Raw genomic sequence first — 14,067 nt, forward strand, 5'->3', positions numbered from 1 at the left:
TGAGCTTAAAAATGAGTTGAGACAATAAATAGTCAAATTCAACTGAATCGACGCCTGTAGGTCTAGTAGTCACGTCCATATGGCCGTGGCTACTGCACCTTCAAAGAAATTTGAACGTGGCTATTGCATTTATATACGGAACATTAAAAAATTAATCAAACATTAAAATCGTATAAGGAAAAACTGTGAAACAATTGCCTTATGGACTTAAATAGATATTTTGTCTCAAAACGACTAGGATCCATTAAAAATGGTATGTAGTATCTTTCAGCCAACGATACAACAATGGTTAGACAGAAACAAATTATACCACATAATTAACAAAAAGTAAACTTTATATAATTGAAGATTTTAAGTAAAGGACCCCACAGAAACCTTATGGGAAATGGCTCTCTGTCAAATGCTCTGAAACTTTGGGTTCTGGTAGTCCTTGATGTGTAGAACAAAAGACTCAATGGGCGGATAGCTCCAAAAAATCATGGTTTTAAGATATAAGCCTCTGAAGTTATAGGTACTGTGAGGACGTTTGAGTTGGAATAAATTCATTTTCTCGATAATGGGCGACTCTGGAAATACATTACGAATCAGGTCGATTTTTATTTTTAAATTATAATTTTTTGGCATATAGATCATACTAGTGACATCATCTATCTGGAAGTGATGACGCAATCAATGATTTTTTTAAATAAGAATGGGGGTCGTGTGATAGCTCATTTGAAAGGTTATTCAATTCTCTGTTCACTAATATAAACATTAACACAATTATTTATATAGGGTACTTAGGGTAGCTTTTCGCTTAAATTAAATGTTCAAGCTGCTAAGAGGCAGGTGGGTGGCAGCTTCAATATTGAATTTAAGCGAAAAACAATATTTTATTTATCAAATAAACATTTTTTCCTGTTTTCGAACAACAGTAAAATGTATTTCGAATTAAATAAATTTTATACATTCTTCTTTTTGTCTTAACTAATTTATTTAAAAAAAAATTTTGGGCACCCTGTATAAATAAATATATTAATGTTTATATTAGTGAATAGAGAATTAAATAACCTTTCAAATGAGCTATCACACGACCCCTATTCGTATTTAAAAAATCATCAATTGCGTCGACACGTCCAGATGGATGACGTTACTAGTATGATATATATGCCAAAAAATTATAATTTAAAAATAAAAATCGACCTCATTCGTAATTCTCGAGAAAATCAATTTATTCCAACTCAAACGTCCTCACTGTACCTATAACTTCAGAGGCTTATATCTTAAAACAATGATTTTTTGGAGCTACGCGCCCATTGAGTCTTTTGTTCTACACATCAAGGTCTACCAGAACCCAAAGTTTCAGAGCATTTGACAGAGAGCCATTTCCCATAAGGTTTCTGCGGGGTCCTTTCAAACCGTAGCTTTCAACTAATCGAGAAAAGAGAATTGATACTTTAACACTACATACTTCTTAAACAATCCAAATAAAAAAAATGTAAAATGGGTCAAATATAAGGCACTTGATATCATCTGTACATAAAAAGTCTTGCCCTCAAAAGTTAGAGTCGTATATAAGATGAAATGTGATGAAAAAGTACGTTTTTTCTTACTTAGTATACATTTATACACAAATTTGAATCTGTTTCGAATGTCAGTCAATAATTTTGATCTTTAGGTTCCATGAAAATTTAAACAAAAATAGGAATAATCAAATTATCATCGAATATACTAAAATTTTGTTTTCAGAGCTTCTTAAATGGCAGCTACATTAGATATTATCGTAAGCAGTCCATAGACAAGCTCTAGCCACAGCTACCTTTGCGGTTGTTAAAAAAAACCATTTATAACATCTGAGAAGTCCGAAACACATTAAGTTTTTTACATTTTTGTCCTTACACTCGATCAAAAATGGCTTTTGCTTGCAGCTTAAGATTAATGCACTTCGTGTCTAACTGTTTCTTTCTGCTTGATAACTAAACGAAGCTCTTGTTGACGGCGATCATAGTGGTCCTTCAGTGGAAGCTTTTTTGACAGCACCATCTTTGACGGAAGCTAAGCATCAAATCATTTTCCAAACACCGTATTAACTACTTTTGTGCTTCGACATGTGTTTTAAGAGTCTTTCCTGTTTGTCTCATGTAATTTTTTTTATCAAATTTGACAAGTTAATATTATACACTCCGTTATGTGAACATTTCTTACTATTTCTAACATTAATTATTATATGCCAGGCTACATTTTTTATTGTGTAAAAAAGATACTATACCAATAAAAAACTAATCAAATACAGAAGAAATAATAAAATAAAGACTAAGAAGTGTCAACAACGCGTAATTTAGAATTGAATTGTAGATATCCAAAAATTTACTTCGGACAAACGGATAGAAACTTTATGAACAGATACCGGAGCATAAAAGGTCATTTACATAAAAAACGCATACACTAGACCAAAATTATTCACTGCTTTTAATTATTTTATAAACCTTCTTGAGTTAGCAAATGGAAAGAAAATGATAGGTAATAAGAAAAAAGTATTAGTTGTAATTTTATACTGACCAGTACCTGACATTTGGCCGGATGGATTGCCTTTGACGATGCCAGCGTAGCTACCTAGTATGCCTTGCGCAGAACAGAGAAAATCATAATGAAGGAATGAGGTAACAGCTTACTACGGGGGTTCTTCGGGATGTTAGATTAGTAGAGGGGCGGTTGGATGCTAAGCTTAAATTAAACGTTATGCAAATCTGAATTTTCACAATTTTGAAATCTTTTCAAACCGTTAGATCAAAGTTCAACAAGCGGAAAACCGTTGCTTTTTGTTATCGATCAAATTGTATAAACACAAACGCCATTACATGCAATTATAAATACAAATTGTATTTTAAACTTATGCAATTTACTATTTTATATTGGAATAAGCCACAATTTAAGTTTAAAATTAAATTGATTTGACGTTTCGACTTCCACTTCGGAAATCGCGTTACCAAAATACAAAAAATTAATCAATATATAAATAAAATTGTGGCTTATTCCCAAATAAAATAATAATATGCCACAACGAAATAGCTTCAGAATAACTTTAAACTTATTTAACTTATTTTTTATTTTATTATATTAATATCTTATTATATTATTATTTTATTATAATTAATTTTCTTTTCTATTCGCAAAATTTGTTATATTTTTCTTCTCAGGTGAGAAGTATTTACTTTAGTTTGAAGGACAAGTGAAAATATATATTTATCATCATAGGGTTTAAAGAAATCAACAAACATCACAATAGAGTGAGTAAAGCAAAATCAGTCTTTAACACTGCCTCAAATCGTCTGCGTAATGCGAAAAGTACATAACTCCAAAATACCTGATTTTACAGGAGAAAGAAAAACCTAACTCTGCATAACTCCACTTGTACACAACTAAACATAATGTGCAAATTGCACAAGTCCATTTTAATAATCAGTTTGTTTAATAATTATCAAACAATATGTTGTGTCATTTTGACGTGTCCCCTGAAGTTACTCACCCGTTTGCAATGAAAACACTTTTTATTGTATAAACATCAGAAAAGCACCAATACCTTTGTACGGTTTGGCCGATAACAAGAGCGGAATTGTAGGACTTGTACAGATTTCATATGGTTTTCAACATTAATGGACTTATGCAGATTTCATTTTCACAATTTTAGCAAAATCTAGTAAACTATAGTAGAAGGAAACAGAGCCGTATATAGCTTTTGGATAATTCTTACAGATGCCATCAAAAGTCTAAAATTGAATATTTTGGACTTATGCATTTTAAATATTAGACCGACGATATAATATGTCAACATATGTGTCAGAAGCAAACTTTGTGCTTAATTTTTATTAAAAAAAAAAAATGAAAAAAATTATCAAAGGAAAAAGTTTTCTTTTCCAATTTTATGTATTTGACGTTAAAACTCTATTTTTTATATTTTTTTCCAATTATTGTCATTTTCTAACAATAAATATTAAATTTTTAGGTGGTCAAATATCGCACCTCCGCTCAAATAGTGTCACAACTCGGAAAAAAAAATAAAAACGGTTTTATTGCATTAACAGTTTAATAAAACTACAAAATCTTATCTGAGAAAGTGTTAAGTTTATAGTTCCAGTATTTGTCGTTATAACACTCTAGAGCAGCGATACTCAACCTTTTTTTTCCCTGGGCCACATACCAGCTATTTCCACAGCTTGCGGGCCGCAATCTATGTGAAGTAATATACAGTATGTTGCAAATGAAAGGAATAAATTCGTTATTTCGTAAGCCGGCAACTTTAAGGAAAATTCTAAAATATCGATTTTTAGTTTTAAATTTTGATTTTTTGGCATATGTATCATACTAGTGACGTCATCTATCTGGGCGTGATGACGTAATCGATTATTTTTTAAATTACAATAGGGGTCGTGTGCTAGCTCATTTGAAAGATTATTCACAGGATGCCCAAAAAAATTTTTGTTTTGAATTAAATTAATTAACACAAAAAGAAGAATGTATGTCATTTATTTTACTCAAAATATAGCTTATTGTTGTCAGAAAACAAAAAAAATGTTTATTTCACAAATAAACATTGCTTTTCGCTTAAATTTATTGTTGAAGCGTCTACCCACCTGCCTCTTGGCAGTTTGAACATTGGATTTAAGAGAAAAACAGTGTTTATTCGTCAAATAAACATTTTCTTCTGTTTTCTGACAGCAGTAAAATGTATTTTAAATTAAATAAATTACATACATACATTTTTCTTTCTTTTTTGTCAATTAATTTAATTCAAAGAAAATTTCAAATGAGCTAGAACACGGCCCCTATTCTCATTAAAAAAAGATCGATTACGTCATCACGTCCAGATGGATGACGATAGTATGATATTTATATAATATGTAAAAAAATCATAATTTAAAAATAAAAATCGACCTGATTCAGGATTTTTCCTTAAAGTCGCCCGCTTACGAAATAACAACGTCCTCCAGGTGCGAATCAGTGTCAGGATAAGTAGGTAAACATTTATTTGCATACTATTTCATTTCTGAATATGAGGATTCGCACAGGTATGATGAAGCGAACAACGTGAGGAACAAGTAAGCGCAACTTTTGAGTTTTTTATAGTTGACTATAAAACATATTGAGAAAGAGACGCATTCTTCTTTAAAAATTGCCTCCAGATTTGTATCATTTTTAAAATGAATTAGTTCATGTGACAACTTTGCGCTATTAAATATCAACGGGCGCAAGTTGTATAGTAGCGGCTACTTCTAAGTGCCAGGGATTTTCCATTAATAGAAGACATTTCCTAATGTTTCACAAATCATTAAATCTTCCCTGAAATTCATTGCTCAAGAAAACTAGAAAATTAGAAATAAGTAGCATAGTTTTCTGGAAATACATCAATTTCATCTTGTTGAGCCAATGTCGGAAAGTTATGCAGATTATTTATATTAATTTCCTCGATGTATCTTTAGCTTGTCCACGAAAACAAATATTTTATTTGTCAACTACGAAAATAATTTTATGTTTACCTTTTAATATGTAAACGACGATTAAGTTCGCCAAGTTTTTCTGTTATGTCGCAAATAAATGCTAAAAGCCACCACCAACTATATTACTTGAGTTCAAAACAAATTGATCATTTACAGGGCCTTTGAATTAGCCTTCGGGCCGCATAAAAAACGTAAGAGGGCCGCATGCAGCCCGCGGGCCGCAGGTTGAGTATCGCTGCTCTAGAGTCATGATACGATTAACCAAAATCAACGGTGCACGGAACATAAACAGTGTCACATATCAACTTGTGCAAGTCATTTGTTCATCTAAGATGTGTATAAAGCGTCGTTTGTCGAAGACAGTATAATATATGATTACTTTATTCAAAACAATCTGCGTATCTGCTCAAGAAAAGTGACACATTTATCACTTATTTATCTTTCTTTTTGCAGTATTTTTTGTTTCATGTTGTTACTTGTATCTAAAGTTACATCATTAAAAAGTATAAGTCTATTAACCAGATAATAATAATGATATTATATTCTGTAGTGCAATATTTCGTAAATTTTTCATTATTTTATCTGTATAGTGTCACAACTCAAAAAAACAATATTTTTTGACATTTTTAGCAGAATTAATACACTATTTTGTAGAGCTTCAAAAACCTTTGTAACTGACTAAAACAGTTAGGTCTGGATCCCGCGTATGAAAAAAAAGTTGATTAATAGCAAGCTGAAAATTTGTTAATAGCTTAAGGGTGTCTAGTCGGATAAACTTTGATATATGGGAACACTGGAACAGGGGCAGTTTTAATTGTGGAACAGGTTAAAAATTTGGAACGGTCACACCACGAAAACGGCACATTTATTTTGTCCGACAGAACAGACTTAAACTCTTCGAACAGATATTAAACTCTCATGTAAAAATCAGACTGCTATTTATCACCAAATGGGCGTTTTAATGAGTGGAACATGTAGAATATGTCAAATGACAGGAATTATGACAGGTGATAAATAGCAGTCTGATTTTTGCATGAGAGTTTAACCTCTGTTCGGAGAGTTTAAGTCTGTTCTGTCGGACAAAATAAATGTGCCGTTTTCGTGGTGTGGCCGTTCCAAATTTTTAACCTGTTCCACAATTAAAACTGACCCTGTTCCAGTGTTCCCATATATCAAAGTTTACCCGACTAGACACCCTTAAGCTATTAACAAATTTTCAGCTTGCTATTAATCAACTTTTTTTTCTTACGCGGGATCCAGACCTAAGTTATTATATTAATTTTAACAGTTTTTGAATTGTTCTAGCACAAATTTTAAACGACGTTTTCTCGATACTTTGCTTTTTTTTACTTATGACACTGTTTGAGCGGCGGTGCGATATGATGTAATACATATTCAAAAACAAAACTTTTACCTTCAATAATTTTTTATAGGAATAATATCTCTCGAATTATAGACGAAAACATGGGAGCAAAAAGCAAAAATTTTCGGTTAAAAATGGAAGCCGTCTCGAACACTGGTACAAGTGTCAGAGGTTTTAAAAAAAATGCAACAACTGTTGTAGACTTTAAGGAAACTTACAAGAAAATTCTAAAGTACATTAAAGAATGCAAGAATGCAACATGGCTGAAACTGTCATTTTTTAGCCAACAGAAGCAACCAATAGAACAATAAAATAAGCAAAAGCATTCTTAAACACTGCCAGAACCATTATAGACTTGTAAACCAACAGGGGAATCCTACGGAACAATAAAAGCAATCGTGAACCTTTCTAAAACTGTTACTTTAAGACTCGCAAAAATAATGATTGCAAAAATTGTCAAATATAGATTGGCAGTTAGTGTAGGTTGGCTATTGTGTAATAAATTATGAGTTATGTCAACGTCATGTTTGCAAGTGAGATAATGACAATGCAGATAAAAATGTAGCATGTTGATTCAATTAAAAGACGTTATCCATCAAAAGAGTTTATTTAAGTCATTTCTAAACTAAATATTCAATAAAAACAATATAAACGGAACAGAAATAGTAGAAAGTAAGTGCAAAAGTTAGAAAAATGAAAAGATGGACAATGAAAAGAAATGGAAAAGCGAATCATAAACAACATGAAAAACAAATCTGTAAAGCACAAAGAGATAATATATCATTAATAAAACTCATGTATACCTGTGTTGATGTCGAAGAGACGCTATAAAGTGATCATGACCTTTCGGTTAGCAAGTAAAGGAGTCCAAGGAGTGATGAGTTGTTCTACTATGTCTAATCTACAACAGATTATCAAAATGAGGGACCTTGAGGAGGGTAATGTAACACCACACAGAAGCTGGAGCTCAGTGTCCTCGGTGACTACCAGTGTGGTTTCAGCAGCAATATATCAACAACTTGTCAAATTGCACATGCAATCGTAAATACCGCCATCAATACAGCATTTTAGTTTTTTCAACAACCTAAAAAGCGCTTGAGTTTATACAATTTAATATAAAGTTGCAATTTTCTTAACAAACACGTGAAGCTAAAAACAAAACAAAAACAAAACGAAATAATGCAAATATTTACCAAAATGGGGACAAATTATTACATCACTGGGATCTTACAGGAAGCTATATACATGCAATAAAAAATTAATATTAATTATAGAGGAGAGAAGGATGTAGGGGAAGTTGTAGGCATCGTTTAAGTAGCACACGTAAAACTATGATAGTTCCCGTGCACTATTAATGCCAGTATGCTTTAGCAAGACTCAAAAATCTGTTGAAAATCCAGTATAAGAAGAGGCGCGTTTTAAAGCTATGAAAATTGTTTACCTCCTTCGATGTTTTGGGGCGCCGAGGTCTTTCCTATGTCCGTTTTGTCAGAGGATTTGCCTGGGTTCTCCGGGGCACCGTCTAATCGGTGCTCTTTGAACAGAATCAGGTCGCCTCCTTCGCTGGGATCGATGTTGTACACGTACAGAGTTCCGTCTTCCGTCGCTACTAGCAATCTCAGCTGCTGCTGGATTCTAAAAGTGAACATACATTCATGTATTGCCTTCATAAAAGCTTTTGGTTCATTAAAATGTTACATTTAGGGTTGCATTTTTAAGAGGATGCAATTCAACTTTGTAGGGTCGACACCCTTGTCTCCCGGTCGCAATCTTGGAAAAAGGGGTTGCAAAGGGTTTTCGCGCTGTATCTAGTAAATTAGCAACCCTACAGTTGACGTAAATTTTGTAAATTTTATAGAGACATTATTCTTTGTAGCAAATTGAAATGTCTACAACTTTATTACTACCTATTACTTTTTATCGTAAAATGAGAAATAAAAAAATTACAAACAAAAATAGCTGAATATATTTTTTATTTTGGGAGTTACACTACTTTTTCTGCACATTTTACAATAAAATAATATATGAGCAATTTTATAGAGGATGTTTCAACTATTAATAATTTCCGCTAAAAACTTATTTCTTCTTCTTCTTCTTCCTACTTTATAAATAGGCTCAATGCCTGTTTTATTTCGGTTTTTAGCCTCAATTGACATAGTCTGACCATCTTTTCCTCGGTCGTCCCAATCAACGGCGGATCCAGCAACCTTGCAAGGAGGGGGCAATGAAATAAAAATTTTCTCGTCACTTGCGTACGCAGGATTCTTTTTCGGTATGGGCTGTTACTTTATTTTTTTTTTTCATGTAGGTACCATCTCCTTTCAGAACGTTGGTTACTATCATAGCTATCTTAATTTTATTCACTGCCACCCTAAATCAACCACGAAGTGCTTTTTCGACCTTTACTGCGTTTGCCTTCTATTTTCACTTGCATAATATTTTGTAGCAACCTATATTTGAAACTTCTCATTACATGTCCAAAATACTCCACTTTTCTCTTCTTGATGCCTTCTATAATCTCAGTAGTCTTGCTGAGACGTTCTAGTATTGTGTTTCGAATCTTCTTCACCCAAGATACTTTTAAAATTCTTCTATAGAACCACATTTCGAAAGCCTCAATGCGATTTAGGTAAGTAGATCGATGTTATTCTCAGTCCAAGACTCGACACCATACAGTAAGACCGAGAACACGTACTTTGGAGAAGGAATTCTGTTCATTCAGTTATCAACAGGACACAAAACTCAATCGTAATTATCTCTTTCTTAAAAAAAGGCAACACCGGGCGAAGTCTCAAGGAGGGCGCAATTGACCCCATTGACCCCACCTTGGATCCGCGCCTGGTCCCAATCTTCCATTTGGCGATTTGTCTCTTGCTATTCGTACTCTTCTATTTTCTGTCATTCTTTCTATGTGTTGATTCCATTCTATTTCTATGTGTTGATTCACAAATTTATTTAATTTCATTAAATTATCTGAGTTTTATAGAGCTTAGAAGTTTACCGGATTTTTGAATACTCGTAAAAATATGATAAAAACGAACCATTAGGCTTAGTTTTCTATTGTATATTTTTATTCATATTAATAATAACAGGAATGTTAAGAAAATGATAAATTATATGATTAAAAAATATATAATAGAAAACTAAGACTAATGATTCGTTTTTATCCTAATTCTTACGAGTATTCAAGAACCAGCTCAACTTCGGAGCATTGTAAGACCCAGATAAATTAATGAAATTAAACAAATTTGTAATGAAAATTATTCGCTCTATATTAACTCTCTATACTCTATAATATTGCTCCGATGTCATTTTATTATAAAATGGCATCGAGAAAAAAATAATTCACTTAAGAAAATTTGTTCAAAAATTTTTAATTATTTTTGTTTATTTTTATTTTCCATTTTATGATAAAAAGTAATAGGAATACATTTGTAGAAAATTGAATTTGCCACAAATATTGTCTTATAAAATATTCTGTAGGGTTGCTAATTTATGAGATACAGTGCGAAACCCCTTGGCACCCCTTCTTTTTTCAAGATGGTGACCGGTGGACATGGCGACTACACCAAACATCCAAAAATAAAAAAAATAAAATTTCTCTCTGAAGCATTCAATGTTTCAATGGACTATTTGGATAGCGAAAATCGTTAAAAAACTGCAATGGACCAAATAGTCCATGTGGTGAGACCGCTCCCGTCTGAAAAAAATTTCTGATTCGGTTTCTTTGTGGATTCCTATTAAAAAATGTCCCCTTTAAACAAATCTGAAGGGTGCCGGGTGGAATTTTTGGGCAGAAATTGTTTAAACAATTTTTTTAAACAAATACAAAAGATCATGTTTTTTTTCTCTGGAACATATATTTTTAGATTTTTTGGGTCAATCTAAACAAGAAAGGTATCTTGTAATTTTTCTCAGAAATTGATAGTTTTAGAGTTATAGGCGATTTAAAATCTGAAAAATGCGAAAATACGCATTTTTGAGGCTTAAAAACTCATATTTAAATGAGTATTTTTGAGGTTGCCAGATACTTAGATTGAAGACTGAACATTCAGCTTCAAGATTCTGAAGAGTGATCGCGTCTAACTTTAATTTATACCGTTGTTTTTTAATTGTTAAATATGCGTATTTATCCGATTTTTTGCCGGTGCGGCGCGCTCCATTTCAAAAATCTCCTATTTTCCTCCGAAAAATATTTTTTCTAGATTCTTTGGGAAATTCTAAATAAAATAAGTTTCTTGACATTTTTCTCAAAAGTTAATAGTTTTTAAGTTATAAGCGATTTAAAATCCGAAAAATGACAAAAAAACGCATTTTCGGATTTTAAATCGCTTATAACTTTAAAACTATTAACTTTTGAGAACAATGTCAAGAAACTTATTTTATTTAGAATGTCCCAAAGAATCTAGAAAAAATATTTTTCGGAGGAAAATAGGAGATTTTTGAAACGGAGCGCGCCGCACCGGCAAAAAAATCGGATAAACACGCATATTTAACAATTAAAAAACAACGGTATAAATTAAAGTTAGACGTGATCACTCTTAAGAATCTGGAAGCTGAATATTTAGTCTTCAATTTAAGTATCTGGCAACTTAAGGCAATTTAAGTATCAAAAATACTAATTTGAATATGAGTTTTTAAGCCTCGAAAATGCGTATTTTCGCATTTTTCAGATTTTAAATCGCCTATAACTCGAAAACTATCAATTTTTGAGAAAATTTACAAGATTAGGATCTTGTTTAGATCCTGTTCAGAATGACCGACAAAACTTAAAAATATATGTTCCGGAGCAAAAAAACGTGATCTTTTGTATTTGTTTAAAAAAATTGTTTAAACAATTTCTGCCCAAAAATTCCGCCCGGCACCCTTCAATTTGTTTAAAGGGGACATTTTTGAATAGGAATCCACAAAGAAGTCGAATCAGAAATTTTTCCAGACGGGAGCGGTCTCACCACATGGACTAAAAGGTTTATCCAACTATCGAATGCCTTCTAAAAAACCATATTTGAGGCCTATAGAATCAAAACCTGCTAGATCCATGTTTTGAAATTTTGTCAGGAGGCTAAAAAACCATTAAAAATGTAGATTTTCCGAAAAGTATCCGGCATTTTTCAATCAAAGGGGCATCAACAAATATCATAAAATGGCACACTAATTTGTTATTTTTCTGCATGTCCCTTACATCTTCAGAAATTTGTACGTTTAGTTTAAATTTAGCAGAACGAAAAATTTGGATTTAGCAGGTTTTGATTCTGATGGACTCATTTCATACAAATCGCTTATATCAAGAAAAAAGAAATTTCACGACAGACTGACGCAATCTATAGCTAGACCTTGATTTATGGGGATTAAGGGGGAAGTCTACTGTGACAAGGGAAAAAACAGGCCGATTTTCCGGATTTTTTTTTCTAACAAAATATGACTCGTACATTAAATTAATTTAACCGCCATCTTTATTATATATTCAAGTATTTGTAAAAAAATTTCAAGTCGAAATATTCAAAATTGCCGTCGTGGCACTCCTTCAAGCGCAGGTCCGTTTTTTTTAGGTGCCCAAACGGTGTACATGAAATCTCACGTCTGGGTGATCTGGAACAAAAAACAAAATATGGTTATCATCTACATTGTATTGACTCTCGTATGACGGAGAATTTTTTGATATCGTTTTTTGTTTAATTGTTATATACAATAATAACATAAAATTTGGGCAAAAAAATAGAAAAAAATTTCAAGAATTTTTTTTTCGGCGTCAAAATTTTTAATCGACAAAATCCTCCATCAGACGAGAGTCAATACTATGTATATGATAACCATATTTTGTTTTTTGTTTCAGATCACCCAGACGTGACATTTCATGTACACCGTTTGGGCACCTAAAAAAACGGACCTGCGCTTGAAGGAGTGCCACGACGGCAATTTTGAATATTTCGACTTGAAAATGTTTTTACAAATACTTGAATATATAATAAAGCTGACGGTTTAATTTAATTTAATGTACGAGTCATATTTTGTTAAAAAAAAAATCCGGAAAATCGGCCCGTTTTTTCCCTTGTCACATTAGACTTCCCCCTTAATCGTAGGTACTCTCAAAGAGAATGAAAAGTAAACCTGAGAAGAACAAGGGACATAATAGTCAAAGATCGAATAAAAAACGAACAATTAAAAGAAGAATATGGCATTGCCACAGTTTGTATATTTTCAAAGCCTTCACTGTTTGTCAGTTGGTCTTGAGTAATGCTTTGACAATTCAATTTTGTAGTTTGTTCATTGGCTTTCAATTTGCCTGAACCAGTGGTATATTTCAGTTTGTACGTTAAGTTTTAAATTTTTATTCTCATTTCTAAACATTTTAATTTCATGTCAATTTCTCCTTTTCTATAATATTGGTAGTGCTTAGCCTTTAGAGTAGGCAACCAACCACTCTCAAGTGGATTGTTTTATCTACTTCTCACATTCACACAGTATGTCCACTATACAGTGCGTCCATAAAGTAACGCATAAATTCATTATTTCGTAAACCGGCGACTTTAAGGAAAAATCCCGACACAGGTCGATTTTTATTTCTAATTTCCGATTTTTTGGCATATATATAATACTAGTGACGCCATCCATCTGGGCGTGATGACGTAATCGATGATTTTTTTTAAATGAGAATAGGGGTCATGTGATAGCTCATTTGAAAGGGTATTTAATTCTCTATTCCATAATATAAATATTAACATAATTATTTGTACAAGGTGTTCAAAAAAACATTTTTTTAATTAAAATAATTGAGAAAAAAAGAAGAATGTATGTAATTTATCTAATTCAAAATACGTTTTAATGTTGTCAGAAAACAGGAAAAAAATGTTAATTTGACAAATAAATATTGTTTTTCGCTTAAATTCAATGTTAAAGCTGCCACCCACGCACCCACCTGTCTCTTGCCAGTTTGAACATTTCGTTTAAGCGAAAATCAATGTTTATTTGTCAAATAAATTTTTTTTTCTGTTTTCTGACAGTAGTAAAACGCATTTTGAATTAAATAAATTACATACATTCTTCTTTTTGTCTCAATTATTTTAATTAAAAAATATTTTTTTGAACACCCTGTATAAATAATTATGTTAATATTTACATTAGTGAATATAGAATTCAATGCCCTTTCATATAAGCTATCACATGACCCCTATTCTCATTTAAAAAAATCATCGATTACGTCATCACGCGTAGACGGATGACGTCACTAGT

At 32.1% G+C, this 14,067-nt stretch overlaps 1 protein-coding gene across 8 annotated transcripts in view; it reads right to left on the bottom strand.

Annotated features, from left to right (window-relative positions):
- LOC114329630 (WD repeat domain phosphoinositide-interacting protein 2) overlaps window positions 1–14,067 on the bottom strand; it is a 68,582-nt gene that overhangs the window by 13,518 nt on the left and 40,997 nt on the right. Inside the window, exons 6-8 of one of the 8 annotated variants that reach the window (XR_007696379.1) lie at window positions 8,279–8,472; window positions 7,641–7,921; window positions 2,567–2,601 (exon numbers count right to left, since the gene is read on the bottom strand). Coding sequence is in view for 5 of the 8 variants with exons in the window: in XM_050643595.1 (XP_050499552.1) it covers window positions 2,539–2,601; window positions 8,279–8,472 (257 nt within the window). In the remaining 3 variants the exon portion in view is untranslated. The other 7 variants (XR_007696380.1, XR_007696378.1, XM_050643595.1 and 4 more) reach the window with 7 other exon arrangements.

Source organism: Diabrotica virgifera, chromosome 2 (genome assembly GCF_917563875.1).
Source record: "Diabrotica virgifera virgifera chromosome 2, PGI_DIABVI_V3a".
In the NCBI taxonomy this organism is placed as follows: Eukaryota; Metazoa; Arthropoda; class Insecta; order Coleoptera; family Chrysomelidae; genus Diabrotica; species Diabrotica virgifera.